Source organism: Brienomyrus brachyistius, chromosome 21 (genome assembly GCF_023856365.1).
Source record: "Brienomyrus brachyistius isolate T26 chromosome 21, BBRACH_0.4, whole genome shotgun sequence".
In the NCBI taxonomy this organism is placed as follows: domain Eukaryota; kingdom Metazoa; phylum Chordata; class Actinopteri; order Osteoglossiformes; family Mormyridae; genus Brienomyrus; species Brienomyrus brachyistius.
In genome coordinates, this window is record NC_064553.1 from 5,544,346 (window position 1) to 5,558,653 (window position 14,308).

The window sequence follows — 14,308 nt, forward strand, 5'->3', positions numbered from 1 at the left end:
ACTGGTGTACTTTTAATGGTATCCAAAGCCCAAAAATGGCTGCAGTACACACATCTATATTTACAGGGGCTAAGTAGCTCTTCCTGTGGTTTACTGTGACAACACGTTGTGCCACAGTTTTTCCACCGATTGTGACACTGTTGTATGCAGAAGACCCGAATATATCTACTGCTAAGAGGCAGAAATGCGGGCGGAGGGAGGCAGGTGGAGTATGGTGTGCAGCGAAGTGCTGTTTTCGGCAGGAAGGGTGTGAGCAGCCTGCGGTTTCCTCTGTAGTAAGTGTATCTGCTGATCAAAACCGGGAGCAGTGCTGTGGGTGTGCCCAGTAGGTAAAGATCCCCCCCCCCCCCCCGTCAAGTGGATGCAACAGAAACGCGAATGTAAGTATTAGCTAGAGTTCATGGATACTTTGAAGCTTACGGCTTCTAATTTACCAGTCGCGGAGCGATTGTACATCACTGAAAACGCAAACAAGATTTAAGAGGTAAGATTTGCAGCAGCCTGTGACGATTTACTTAACTAGCAGGTGCATCAATCTGGATATGATTTTCTGCATATGACCCATTTTGACAAAATTAAATAAAGTTATGGCGCAATGTGGGTTTGATTAACAAAGATATTCCAGCCGTTTTCAACCCCAAACTGCAGTCTAATTCGTATCTTCAGGAACCTTGCTTTTGTGAAAAAATTCGGGGTAAATCTTACGTGATTGTACTTCGTATGTGAGACTCCGCACCATGATGCTGGCAGTATCGTCATTATACGATCAACAAAGATTTAAGCCAATCGCCGTTTAACATTTTGCAGATAGGGATCAATGAACCGCACGCGGCAAGTTTCTCTCCTGGTGGGAGTTTTCTGATGCACTTTGCGTTGGATGTGCCAGACGCTCCATGTGACTCACTGCCCCCTTTGCAGACCCTGACTCGAGTGCCCACGGCGATCGGCAGCGCGGACGGCGCGAGCCAGAAACATGGGGCCCCGCTTCAGCTGTCAGGGAGGGTGAAGAAAAGATCCGACAACCCTGCGTACGTATTATCGGATTCGCATAGCGTAATTAGCGATTGCGCCGTTAAAGCTTTCTCATCCTAATTTACTTTTCCAGTGTTAATTGCATTATTACACACACACACACACACACACAAGTTTGTAATTATACCTTTGTGGGGACTCTTCATTTGTGTGGGGAAAACTCTAATCCCAACCTTGATGACCGTAACCCTTACCCAGCCCCAACCTTAACCACAAGTAAATAAACAAAAACACGAGACTTTGCTTTTTTGTTTTTTTACTACATTTACCGATCTTTGTGGGTACCTGAAAATGGTCCTCACAGCCCAAAAAAAAACAGGTTTTTATCACGTCGTGGGGTACATTTGGTCTCCACAATGTAATGTAAACTTAATACGCACACACACACACACACACACACACACAAACACGCCCGTGTGCAATCTTTGCCACTGAAAGAACAGTTGAAACCAGTGTGAAGAAAAGTAGGCTTTTGAATTTTTTGCTTGATGTTTTCACCTTGTAATAAGGTGAAACCGCTACATCGGCGCGTCACAATTATTTTGGGGCATTATTGGTCAGATAGTAAAATTCTGATATGACGAAATAATGAAATATGAAAGGAATAAAGAAGTTTGCTCTGGGAATATATCGAAGTTGCTGGTTTTCGGAACTTCGTGAACTGCCTTGATCACTTAAATCTGATCGCTGGAACAGAATATAAAGTTCATTAGCCTGGCCGATCATAGCTTGTTTGACCTGAAATAGACCTCTGTACTCTACTGGCCTGGTTCAAAATACTAATATAGCTGCCTAACCTGCTTCATATATTGGTGGTTAAAATGTCTGTGCATGGTGCTGGATTAATGGTTAGAAGATGGGTGGATGGATGGAGCGATGGATGGATGGTTCCCCTGGTTTGGTTCTTTTGTCCAACTGATAATTTTAAGTTATTACAGTGAACTAGAGAGCGAATGGATCGACATCTGATTAAGAAATCATGGTAATACTTTATTTAAGTCCATGTTTTTAGTAATTTATAAAGACGTTAATAACAAATAATAATGCAATAATAAAGTATTATAAACATGGCTATAAATCTCTATAAAAAGGCACTAAACATTATAGCCATGAGTATTGTGCATTATGAATGCTTTATGATGTTTTCATCTATAATGCACTATATAGATACCTTCATAATGCCTTTTTATAAAGATTTATAGCCATGTTTATAATGCCTTATGAATGTATTATGATGCATTATGGATGTGTTACTAAAACATGGCCTTAAGTGTTACTAAAATCATTAGTTAATTAAATAAAATAATCATAAAGTTGACTTAATTTCTGATTTATTGCTATTTACCATTTTTTATTTATTATTTTTTCCACACAGCTTGCATAATTGTGTTGCCCTTCCCCTGTAAAACACACACTTAGCGAGGAATTAACCATTGATGGATGTCAATTACTGTTACTAAATTGCCTGTAGGAGTGCATGTGTGAGTGAATGGTGTGTGAGTGTGCCCTGCGATGGGCTGGCCCCCCCATCCTGGGTTGTTCCCTGCCTCGTGCCCATAGCTTCCGGGATAGGCTCCGGACCCCCCGCGACCCAGGAGGATAAGCGGTTTGGAAAATGGATGGATGTCAGTTACACTGCATAATGTGATGTCAGGCATGACTAATGTCAGTCATGATAAGGCAGTGTTTCCTATCCTGGTTCTTGAGGACCCCCAGACAATCCAGGTTTTTGCTCCTGTCTGGCAGGGAGCTGGGAGGGAGCAAAAACATGGACCATTTGTGGGTCTCCAAGGCGATCTGGCATCTGGATGTGCATAGATTTCTAAGCGCGATTGCTGGTGCAATCTATGACAAAAGGCACATCATCGAGGTGCATATAAATTAATTATTAAGATGCATATAAATTCATCAGTGAGATGGATATAAATTGCACTTTCAATCATACAGCTATTGCTTTCCATGTCTGGACGTTAACTAGTTTGGCCTGAAGTAAATGTCATTTACAAACTAATTGCATGCAACTATTCTTGTGAACGCTGATCTTTTAGAATGAGCTTTTAGAATGAAAGTGTACTGTTGGGCTGTCAGGGTCCTGTACTGTTGGGTCCTTGAGAAAGACCCCTAACCCCCAATTGTTTCAGGGACTGTATGAGTCAGCTTTCTAAAATGTTTGTTGCTTTGGATAAAGCATGTGCTAAAGTAATTTCTTTATTTTAATGTTCCCTAAACTGTTGTAATAATTCTCATTAAGGCAGATGAGGAAAAAATACAGTAACACTTTATATTAAATGCACCTTCATAATACATTCTTTATACATTCATAGAACATTCAGTGCACCTTCATAATGCATACATAATGCAATCATAACATACTTACCATTGAGGACACCGAGGTCAGGTCCTCTGCAACTCCAATAACCACGATACATTATGGGTAACACCTAGGAAGGGCTAAAACTTTTGATCTTGGTCATTTATAATCCTGGCTACAGCCCTGTTCATAATGTATTCATAGAATATTCATAAGCATGATGTACAATCAGAGAAAAAAATGGTATCTTTTAAACTACCTTTTAAAGCACAGAAATGGACTCAGGAACATTTCTGCACCATTGATGGTACATTAATGCTGTTTGTACCTTTGGGATGTTCCTCAGAGTCCATTTGTGTACCGTAAAAGGTACAATTACAAGGGTACAACCCCAGTGACAAGCAAAGGTATATCATCATTTTGAAAGTAATTCATGAATCGGGGAATTAATCGTCAGCTACCCACTAGGCCGTAGGTGTATGTGAATGGTGTGAGTGTGACCTGTTTTGGCTTGGTGTCTCATCTTGCGTCATTCTCTGCCTTGTGCCCGTAGCTTCTGGGATAGGCTCCAGACCCCATGCCCCTACACAGGACAAGCGAGTGCAGAAAATGGATGGACTAAAAACGAACCTTAACCCATCCACCGATCCATCCATTGTCTGCGCCCGCTGCTCCTATGCAGCATCACGGGGGTCCGGAGTGTTTCCTGGAAGCTACGGGAACACGGCAAGGAATAACCCAGCACGGGGTGCCTTAAGGATATCAATAGGTATAATTACCCTTATATGTTAAACACATCTACTGTACCCAGGAAATCCAGTAAATCCAAAGTATGAATTTATTTTAACCAACATTTTGGCAGCTTAATATGTCATTTCCTGTGGTTCCCAGCATCCCTCCGCGCTGAGCTTTGGTGTCAGTGGCCGTCCCAGGTATACGATAAACCAGTATCACGGTATGTCACGGCAGCCAAGAATCACGCGATAATGAGTATGATAAACTGCAAACAATAGATATTTCATATCAAGACAATCAGGAAAGGAACAGTCAATGGAGGAAGTCTTTTCCTGACAACAGAGGGCAGTTTTTCTCTAGAATACTAAGCGTAGTCTTATGATAACTGTTGCAACGTAGTTTTCTGGCAGTCAAACAATCTATATATTTTTAGGTGCAACTTAGCAACGGTAAATGACTGCAGGTGAATGAAATATTAATTTGGTGTCAAGTCCACACGGCAGTTTGGAAATTTCAACAGAAGTGCACAAAGGGAAGTGTAAACATACAAAAAATTGCCTCCCCATCAGCCCTCACAAACATCCTGATAAATATTTCTGCATAAACGTCATGCTTCATCTGAACCGGTGACTACGCTCAACGCGTCACCCAAAGCCCTAGTGTGTTCAACCTACACCCTGTCTCCATCCCTCTCTCAGGTGCTGTCAGTGATGGTGCTAAGATGCAAATACGGACCCTACTCCCTCGTCTTCTCTACCTGACTGTTGAACTCATGCTGGGATCCGCTGGTCACTTCCGACATGCTTCCTGTAGACTGGTAAGGATTTATGAATCCTCAGAAGACCTTGGTCCTTGTCCAGATCCTTGTCTGTCTTGCATAACTATGTTGCTTGACGTTCTTAGCGTATTCACTATGCGGTCTGAGAGTAACGAAATTTCAATCCTCCATGTGTCCTGTACATATGGCAGAATTTACAATGAAGACTTTTTGACTATATAACCTTTATATATATATATATATATATATATATATATATATATATATATATATATATATATATATATATATATATATATATATATATATATATATATATTGGCTTTGTCAGGGCCAGCCCTACTGTAAGTGTTCTGCCCCCCTAGGTGAGATCCTGCAGAGCCCTTGCCCCCCCCCCCCGCCCCCCCCCCCCCCCCCCCAGAGCCAAACACAAATTGTGTCAGTTCATTCATATTAAAACATTACACTAACACAACAGGGAATCTGGCTGCTAACTAGTTAGTTCACAACCCTTTTTTCAAGAAAAGAAATAAATAAGAAATAAAACTAGTGTAAATAAATGTAATGTCACGGAAAATGCCAGAAGTATTTCTTCAGATTCCATTTTATTTTTTTCTCGATCTTTTCCGTCTCTAATATAATGGCGCCGTAGGCGATGACCTATGTCGCCTACAGGGTGGATGGGCGCTCGGCCTTTTTCCTCAAACATATTTGCCGTGTATACCATAATTCAAATTTAAATAGCATTTATTTACACTTGTTCAAGTAAAGTTAACGCATGACAAGCAGTGCACAACACAGCAGTTGCCCCTGCGGAGTGTATTTAAAAACATATAATGCATTAACCCACAAATACAACGGTTACTGCTATTCGGCTTACATGTTTAAACCTAAAGATATTATTTTTACATTTACAAGCTGAAAAAAAAAACATATATTAGTAAAATTATTTTCTTACGCAAATTATTAAATATTTCCACTAATTTTGTATTGTATTCTGCATCCATCCATTCATCTTATGTGGAATTTTAAGTAACATGAGTTAGAATAAAATATTAATGTCGCATTGATTTACAGCTGTGATTCACCTGGCCGGCACTGTTTGTGTAGATGTACAGAATTAATCATCACCCTTCTGACCAATCAGAACCGAGATTAGACATTGCTGCTGCATAATCAGTATTGTTTGAACTGACCGCAATTGTTTTATGTATAATTAACCATCTCCATCCATCTGTATAAAAATAGCTGGATGAGACAGAACCGGCATATTTCTGTCACTAATTCCATATTTCAGGTAATGTTTAGGTAATAGTGCTGATCCAAAAACTGGAAATAGATGATCGGAGTGAACACCTGCGAGATAAAATCGGACAGGTGTTAGAGACAACACCAGCTATTTATCTCAAGGTGTTTAACTTATTATTTTTTAACGTCATATCAGACCTCTATAGTTTTTGTTTATAGAGCTTAAAAGGCAAATACAATTTTAATTAATATGTTCAAAAATTCAATATTCCGTTCTTCTTAATGTGTATTTGTAATATTAAACTATGATTGGGCTAACTCTAGGCTGGTAGTGTTGGGGAATGACCATAAAAAGAGAATTAAATCGTTGATCGCAATTATTGTATGACAATTAATCGTCAGCTGAAATTCCATGATCGTGACAGCCCTAATCAGTTTTTAACAAAAGAACTGTAGGAGAAGAGCATTTTAACCTTCACTCCACAAATGCGTTAAACGCAATACTGTATGTTTTCAGTGTTGTCCGCATTCATAATGGCTAAATGTCACAAGTATCGGCAGTATAGAAAAAGGTTTTTCTCTTGTGTCTTCGATTTTTAAGACACCAGATTTGACTTATTGTTTTTGGCACATATGGATGTGAGATATTTTGATTATTTTTGTATTATATTCTGTATAAATTGTATTGCATGCATGCATTTGGGACTTATATGAATGACACATAAGATCTCTGTGAATTGCTGTGTTTACTGATTGACTGTAAAGTCATTATAAAAGCAGCTGCTATATCAGTGTCCATGCTTTTACAGAACTTGATTAAAATGCAAAGTAGATTTTACCGCAGCAGCACTTGCATCCCCCTGTTTGGTTTCTTACTCTGCCAATGCTTCTTCTCACCAGGGTGTAGCTCTCTCGCACTTCCCTCGAGCGTGGCCTCACAGATACCACATGCACACTCAGTAAAAAGTGCGCAGTTTATAGCGAGTCCTGTGTTACTGAAGAGAGGTTGACGTACATCCATATTCCACAATTCAGCTAAAAAGTACTAAAGGATAAAGTACCAAAATCCGAACAGCCAAGGCCGTGTTGTAGAACGGTGCTGCGGTGAATATCCCGGTCTTTTTGGCCTTTACAGAAGGTTTATGCATGTGTGCGTGTTTGTGTGTGTGTCCAGAATGCAATAAAAACCTGTTATTTTGACGTTGTGTGGACCATATTTTTGGTCCCCGCAAGGGGGAAATTCAACTTTATAAAAATCTGTGACTGCAGTCAAAAAACAAAAAACACCAAAAGACTTGTATTTTGTTTGGATGCTTATAGTTAAGGTTAGGGCCGGGTTGGGGTTATTTATGGTTGTCATTGTTGGGATTAGGGGTTTTACCCATAGAAATGAATGGATGGTCCCCACACAGATATGAGAACAGGTCTGTGTGTGTTTATGTGCATGTGTGTGTGTTTGCCTTGCGAAGGACTGGTGTTCATGCTGTTTCCTGCCTTGTGTCCTGTGTCTCTTAGGATACATAGAATACATGGTTATTAAAGATGGATAGATTTGTGGTCTTGATGCACACATGTTAATCTTTGCATATAACGTTCCATTGTTGTTAAAAAAAAAGGCTATTTCCTTCCTTTCTCTTCATGCCGACTTCTCAATATGTTGACATTTCCTGTACTCATTATAGTTCGTACAATGCATTTGAGTTCCTCTTGGTTTTTGTATTTTCCCTGCAGTCACAGAGGTCTGCCTTGTGCAGTGGAAGTCAGCTGGCGTCTATACCGACAGACCTGCCCAACAGCATTGAAGACCTTCACCTGGATAACAATAACATCAAACTACTTAAAAACACCTGTCTCGTTAGTTACCCCGAGCTCCGCATTCTAAACATTGCAAGCAATGGTTTGGACACTGTTGAGTCAAATGTGTTCCACCACACTCGTCATGTGGAGAAGCTCAACCTGGCGGAGAACTGCCTCTATACTAGCTATCAAGAGTTGGGTGAGGCATTGTCAGATCTGTCCCATTTAAGAGTGTTGGATCTTTCCGGAAATGGGTTGACAGAGGATATGGTCTCATTTCTGCTGCAGAACATGACCTCACTAGAGTTCCTGTCTCTATCCGGGAATACCATACTGAGACTAGACCAGAGTATCTTTCGTGACCTTCACCAGTTACGGGAGTTGAACCTTGAGAGGAACCATTTATTTGATATTGAAGAGGGGACTTTCGACAGCTTGCAGAAACTACAGAGGCTGAATTTGGCATTCAACAATTTGCCGTGCCTGGTTGGATTTCAGCTCATACAGGTGGTGATGCTAAATGCCAGTCACAACTCCATCGAGTGGTTCATTTCTAACCAGGATCTGAATGATACTTTCCAGTTGGAGACCCTCGACCTTCGAGATAACAAGCTCATCTTCTTCCCTTTTCTCCCAACCCGCAGTCGCCTACAAACTCTACTTTTGTCAGACAACCAAATAGGCTTTTATCAACACCTCGAGAACAGCAGCTTACCAAATTGGGCCACCAGTGTGCAATTTTTTAATCTGAACAGCAATGTGACCAACGTAACAGTAAATCTGTGGGATGAGACCCTACATGGAGACATCTCATCGCTGGATCTCCTGGATCTCACTAGAAACCAAGTAACATATCTCACACAGGGTTTTCTGGGTGAGATGACACATTTGTCAAGACTGAAATTAGGAAGCAACTGTTTGAAGTCCTTCAGCTTCGACTCTGATGAACTGTCAGCCTCACTTTATGAGTTAGATGTGAGCAATAACCAGTTAACTGTTCTACAAGCCAACCAAAGCTACTTGCATACCTTGGAGAATTTGAGATATGTCAACCTGAGCCATAATGACTTGCAGAGGCTCCCTCCGATGCTCTTCTTGCAACTGCCTGTGCTCACGGTGGTGGATCTGAGCCAGAACAAGGTCGCCATCTGCTCCTTGGAAGAGCAGGACGCAGAAGCAGAATACTCAGACTGCATCTTCTGGAGGAACATCAGCTCCCTGAGTCAGCTGTACCTCAGAGGCTGTGGCTTGGAACGGGTACCAGCCAGGGCTTTTGATGGGACGCCACTCACGGTCTTGGAGCTGTCGGGCAACCGAGGCGTGGTCATAGGGCAGGAATCCATGACGGGCATCACACAGACCTTACAACATCTAGGCCTAGGTAGCACAAATCTCTATAACCTAGACTTTACCCAATTTGTAAAGTTGTACTCCTTAGATATTTCTGGAAACTCCATATCATACCTCCCAGATTCTATACTAAGTCTTAGACGTTTGGACTTGAGGGAAAACCATCTGCAAGCTATCCATTTGCATCAAGCTCAGGTGTTAAGTCACAGCCTGGAGAGCATTTTCCTGGGGGGAAACCCTTTAAACTGCTGCCAGGTGGCCTGGTTCAAAGCGCTCCGTGACATTAAGACTTTGACCATCGAGGACCTCAGTAGCTTGACATGTTTCAGTGACTATGGGGAACTCTCACTAAACTCCATAGCCTCAAACTATTGTGGAAGGAGTGACGAGGAGCCCAGCTGGTTGTATGTCCTCCTCTTCCTTCCCATCTTCCTCTCGCTTGTGGGCATCAGTGTCATATTCTTCCTCACCTTCAGGCCCAATCTCCTGCCCAGTGAGATTAAAAGGAGGTGTTGGAAGCCAATTCCATATTAACACTGAGCGACGAGTGACTCGCACAATTCGATGAGTAAATGGTCAGCAATTAGTAATAACGAAAAGGGAAATGAATGAATACTGAAAGCCTACTGATTGTGATCAGTGCCAAGTGCGAAAACTCCTTGCTGAAAACTGCCTTGTGAATAAGATTCTGTGAACTTTTCTGTAAGTTTACTTACAACATCTGGATATGGTGACCACCTAGTCCGTGTCGGGAGGGACACTGTGAAGTACTTCAGGTTTTACAAACTACTCCCATGCGCCGATGCTTGGCTGAATTGTTTGGTTTGTCTTGTATTTTGATTTGTTCCCTTCATTGAAAGACTTATCCAGCTGATTCATATTAACATAAGGGAAACATGCTTGATTATAGGAAACTGACCAATCAGCACACAGCAGGGACTGAAAGTGAAACCTAAGTGAAATCTGGATCCTTTTAACTGAAATGGTAGAAATGGTAGTTTACAAACCCTGTTTGAGGGTTGTGTCCCGTCCCCCCCCCCCCCCCCCCGCCAGCCCCCTGACATGGATTAGGTGGTCTCCCTACATCAAGAACATAAGCTGAATAACACTGAAGGGACCTAGTGTTTGCGATGGTCTGTAAAATAACAGGAAATATATACTGTACTTTTTCTCTCCTTCCCTACTCTATTCATAAAAAATAAAGCAGTTTTATGCAGAACAGTTTCATTCCCTGGTATCTAGCCGTGTTGTTCCCTCACTTTTGGGTCTTGTATGAAAATGTGTATGTGACAGTGTGTTTGCGTGTATGTGTGTGACGTCAAAGGGATCTTTGAAAGATCAGCAGAAGATACATGGAATTTCCTTCCTTTGCCAAGCTGAACCGCAACTAGACAAATCGTATCTCATACGGAATTTCAGCCACATCGTAAGGGCAGGTTTCTTTGCATGGAACGATCCCATTAAAATGCAGTTAAATGTGGCTGCAGCCAGTTTACTGACTCCCTTAATTTCACATTCACCATCTGGAGGAACACCTGCAAATCTGAGATCGTGGGAGATAGAAAAGGGCGAAACATTTCGGCGTGTTGATTTGATATGATCAGCTGAAAGATCTACAGAAGTGAGTCAAGTTTGTGAATAAAGAGTGGAGTGTAGCTAAACAAATGGATTAATAAAAACCAACATGGCTTCAGTCGAGCACGGCTGGCAGCCAAGGCTCTCCTGGTTGGCCGGCACGCAGCTGAGCATGCTGCACTGTACTTGACTGGAATCTGCCAATGGCAGTCACGTGCCGACGGCCGTGCGCCCGGCTGCAGTTCTGAGAGGTGAGCGGAGAAGAATGTATGGCTGCAAACCAGAGCGTAACCAGAATACCGCTATGGTGACGTTTTGGGTTGGGGCGGTTGGAACAGAAAAACAGCACAGGACAGGGTTGAGGTGGGACTCATTCCTGTTGGGGAGGATCCAGAGTTGTGCAAAATGCCGTCTTGTCTTTGTGGTTAAACCCCCTGTAACACAGGAAAAGATTTTGAAAGGAGGTTAAATGGGGACATGTAGCTATATAATAAACTGAACCCCATATTTAATTTATTTAGCGGAAGCTTTTACTTGAAGTGACTTATATTATACTGAGAAATCGAGGTCGTCCCTGAAGACGTTATGAGTTGAAGACCTTTCCCAAGTGCTGCATTCCTCTGCTGACCCTGCGATATGAACCAGCAACCTTCCAATCACAGACGACCCTAATCCGCACAGCGCGTGGCTTGCCGATCAAAAATCACAAAGTTCACAATGTTATATGTCTGTAAACTCATCCTCAGCCTTGTTTTCCAAGCATACCTAATGAACAAAATCGGTTTGATAATATGAATGATCCTAAATAGTAGAGAATTAGGGACTTTGGATTAGTAATACGGTCAGAATGATCCTTTAATTACTGCAATAATATATTTTAAGATGAATGTCAAATGTCAAAAAATGTTTTCAAAAGCGATAAATATGGTTGTGGGTTTGGGAGGCTAAGTGGGGGATGGGAAATTATGCATATTAAAACGATCAGAAATAGAATGCGGAGCTAGCTGTTCTAGAATGTGAGTAACCGCCCAGTAACCGCACCGTCAATCGGCAGTGCCCAGCCTAAGGCCAGCGTAGGCCCAGATCTGGTAGAATCCAGCTGCGTTTTAGGGAAGGAGGTGCACGTGAGTGTGAGTCAGGGGCTACAGCCTCTAAGCAACAGGAACCATGTAAGAGAGCATATTTCCACCTAACCCTTGACGTGCCAGGGTCTGACAGGAAACGCTACTTCAAAAATAATCAGTGCAAACTATAAGATGATTAAAGGATTGTTTCATAATTCTTGTCTGAATTGGAGGAAGAGTCACGAAATAAATCACAATTTTACAATCTAAATAAAGTTTCAAACAAAAAACTTCAAATGAAGAATCCTTTAGTCATTATGCCTAAAAAAAACTATGTAATTCCAATGTTAAAACTGATAAGATAAAAAAACGAAAAATAAAAACATGACAGTCTCCAAAATTTAAAGTTTCAATTTTAACGGGCAAAGGTCATTTTTCTTCGTCCTTTAGAGTTTCAAGACGACACTTAAGAAGTAGCTCAAGAGGTTAGACTGCCATCTGCTGGCAATGAGAGGAACGGTCACAGACCCAGGAAGTTAGACCCGGGGGGTTAAATGCTGGTATGGTAGTATACTCCCAGTGATCTATGTGCAGTATTCTCTTTAATTTTGTGGTACTTTTAGCAAATGTACGTGTCCTCAGTGAAATCTCAGTCTCTGCACGTTCTCTTGCACACTCCGTGCCGTATTTATACTTAGCACAGTTGCAGTTTTTCGCGGCAGTTATTGGCACGTTTCGTGAACTACATGTAACATTCTTGCGTCTATAAGACCATTTGTCACAACAGTTCGTGCATACAGCACAACAGAATGGCTAAGATGCAAAAGGCAATATTGCAGTTTTTCTCGATTCCTTTAGAGTATTTCTCAAATGACAATTAACATTTGAAAAACGACGACGGTAATCCCCACACCGTAATGTCCAGTTCTGAACAGCAGAACATTGTTTCTTATCGCTTCACACTGATTTCCTAATGTCTTAGTACATATATGCAAGCGGATTTGCACAGTTGTCATCATTGGACACAATTTTTATCTTCACGGTCAAAATAGATTATGTATTTTTCCATTGTAATATTTGACACCCAAAACTTCATATACATCGTGTCACACCACAAGCGAAACTTTCCAAATAATTAAAATATATATGCCATAAATTGCAGTGATACACCACTGTTGTGTTTTTGGTTCCCATATTACATGATTTTGTTGCCATTTTGATGTTCTTGTATTGTCGTTTTGCCGTTATTGTGTTACACAGTGCTGTGTGACTTTTTTGTTGGTTTCTATTGTACTGTGTCTTGAGATCTGAAGAAGTCACACGTGCATGCGAGTGTTTTCTCTCCCCAGTGAACTTTGCATACTGTGATGTAGAGCCTTGCAGTGTTGAAACTGGGGTCTTTGACACGAATAAGTATCAGTTTGCTAAAGAAAAATGATCAGTCAGTGACAATAAGGAAGTTGGAATCGACTAACATTCAGAATCTATGAATAACAAATTTTCAATTTGTTACACTAATTCGTTGCTGGAATTATTTGCTTTTGAGACATGAGTTAATTGTTTTGGGCGAGTTTCAGACTTTTGCGGCTAAACCACAGCGTTGTGCTAAATGCATGAACTGTTTGGAGAAATGTGCTCGTGGTCTTGAGGACGTTAAATATTTTTCCGGAAATCAGTCAAAGCAATTGAGAAAAACTGTTACCCAGAACAATTAAGAGTCTCCTTGTTTCAAAAACTAAAAAAAAAAAAATCATTGATGAATTAATCAGTACCACTAAAACGAAAAGTGACTTCATCATTTAAACTATAAATCAATATGCTTAGATATATTGTCAAAATGTCAGTGTAAGTCTGCTCCTGAGCTCCAAAATGCTGAATGACGACCATTTCCTGCTTCCTCGTTTTTACCGACTGATCATTCTTTAGCAAACTTACACTTATTCATGTCGAAGACATTGTTTCATTACAGTGCATTACAGTATCTTCACAGAGATGGTCTCAAGATGAAGTAAAATAGCAACCAAAATGACGAAGTTACATACTGTGAGCTGAAAAATACAACTGCCATATCACTGCAATTTATTTGCATGTATTCTTGAATCAAGTTTGGTGAACTGTTTTGCATGTAGCGGTAATCGCTTACATATATAGTTTTGGCTGTAAAATTATTTCACTGGGAAACTATACAATCCATTTCAACTACAAAGACTTAAGCCACCGAAATGATGCAAAATGAGGATAACTGTACTGTACGTGACCATTTGCATACATGTACTAAAACATTTGGGAATTTGCATTAAGCAATGGGAAGATTATGGTGTGAGAATTATTTGTCATTTCAGAAATGCGGCAAAGCAATCGAGAAACACTGTAAACTGCACTGAAACACACATTCAAAAGAATGCAAAATAACATGTA

The 14,308-nt window shown here is 40.9% G+C and overlaps 1 protein-coding gene across 2 annotated transcripts; it reads left to right on the forward strand.

Annotated features, from left to right (window-relative positions):
* Window positions 1–108: 108 nt before the first annotated feature.
* On the forward strand, window positions 109–10,470 carry LOC125717099 (transforming growth factor beta activator LRRC33-like). 2 transcript variants are annotated; one of them, XM_048990074.1, is made up of 4 exons: window positions 109–484; window positions 919–1,028; window positions 4,777–4,895; window positions 7,836–10,470. In XM_048990074.1, exons 3-4 carry the CDS (start codon window positions 4,800–4,802, stop codon window positions 9,783–9,785), a joined length of 2,046 nt encoding a protein of 681 aa, XP_048846031.1. In that variant the 5' UTR covers window positions 109–484; window positions 919–1,028; window positions 4,777–4,799; the 3' UTR covers window positions 9,786–10,470. The 2 variants fall into 2 exon arrangements, with proteins under 2 accessions (XP_048846031.1, XP_048846032.1); XM_048990075.1 differs by having other exon boundaries at window positions 109–380.
* The last annotated feature ends 3,838 nt before the right edge of the window (window positions 10,471–14,308 follow it).

What these genes read in the sequence shown, in the direction of transcription:
- LOC125717099 (XM_048990074.1), top strand. Translation starts at nt 4,800, where the DNA reads ATGCAAATACGGACCCTACTCCCTCGTCTTCTCTACCTGACTGTTGAA. An exon ending in GACATGCTTCCTGTAGACTG is followed by an intron (nt 4,896 to 7,835) that starts GTAAGGATTTAT and finishes TTTTCCCTGCAG; the next exon opens with TCACAGAGGTCTGCCTTGTG.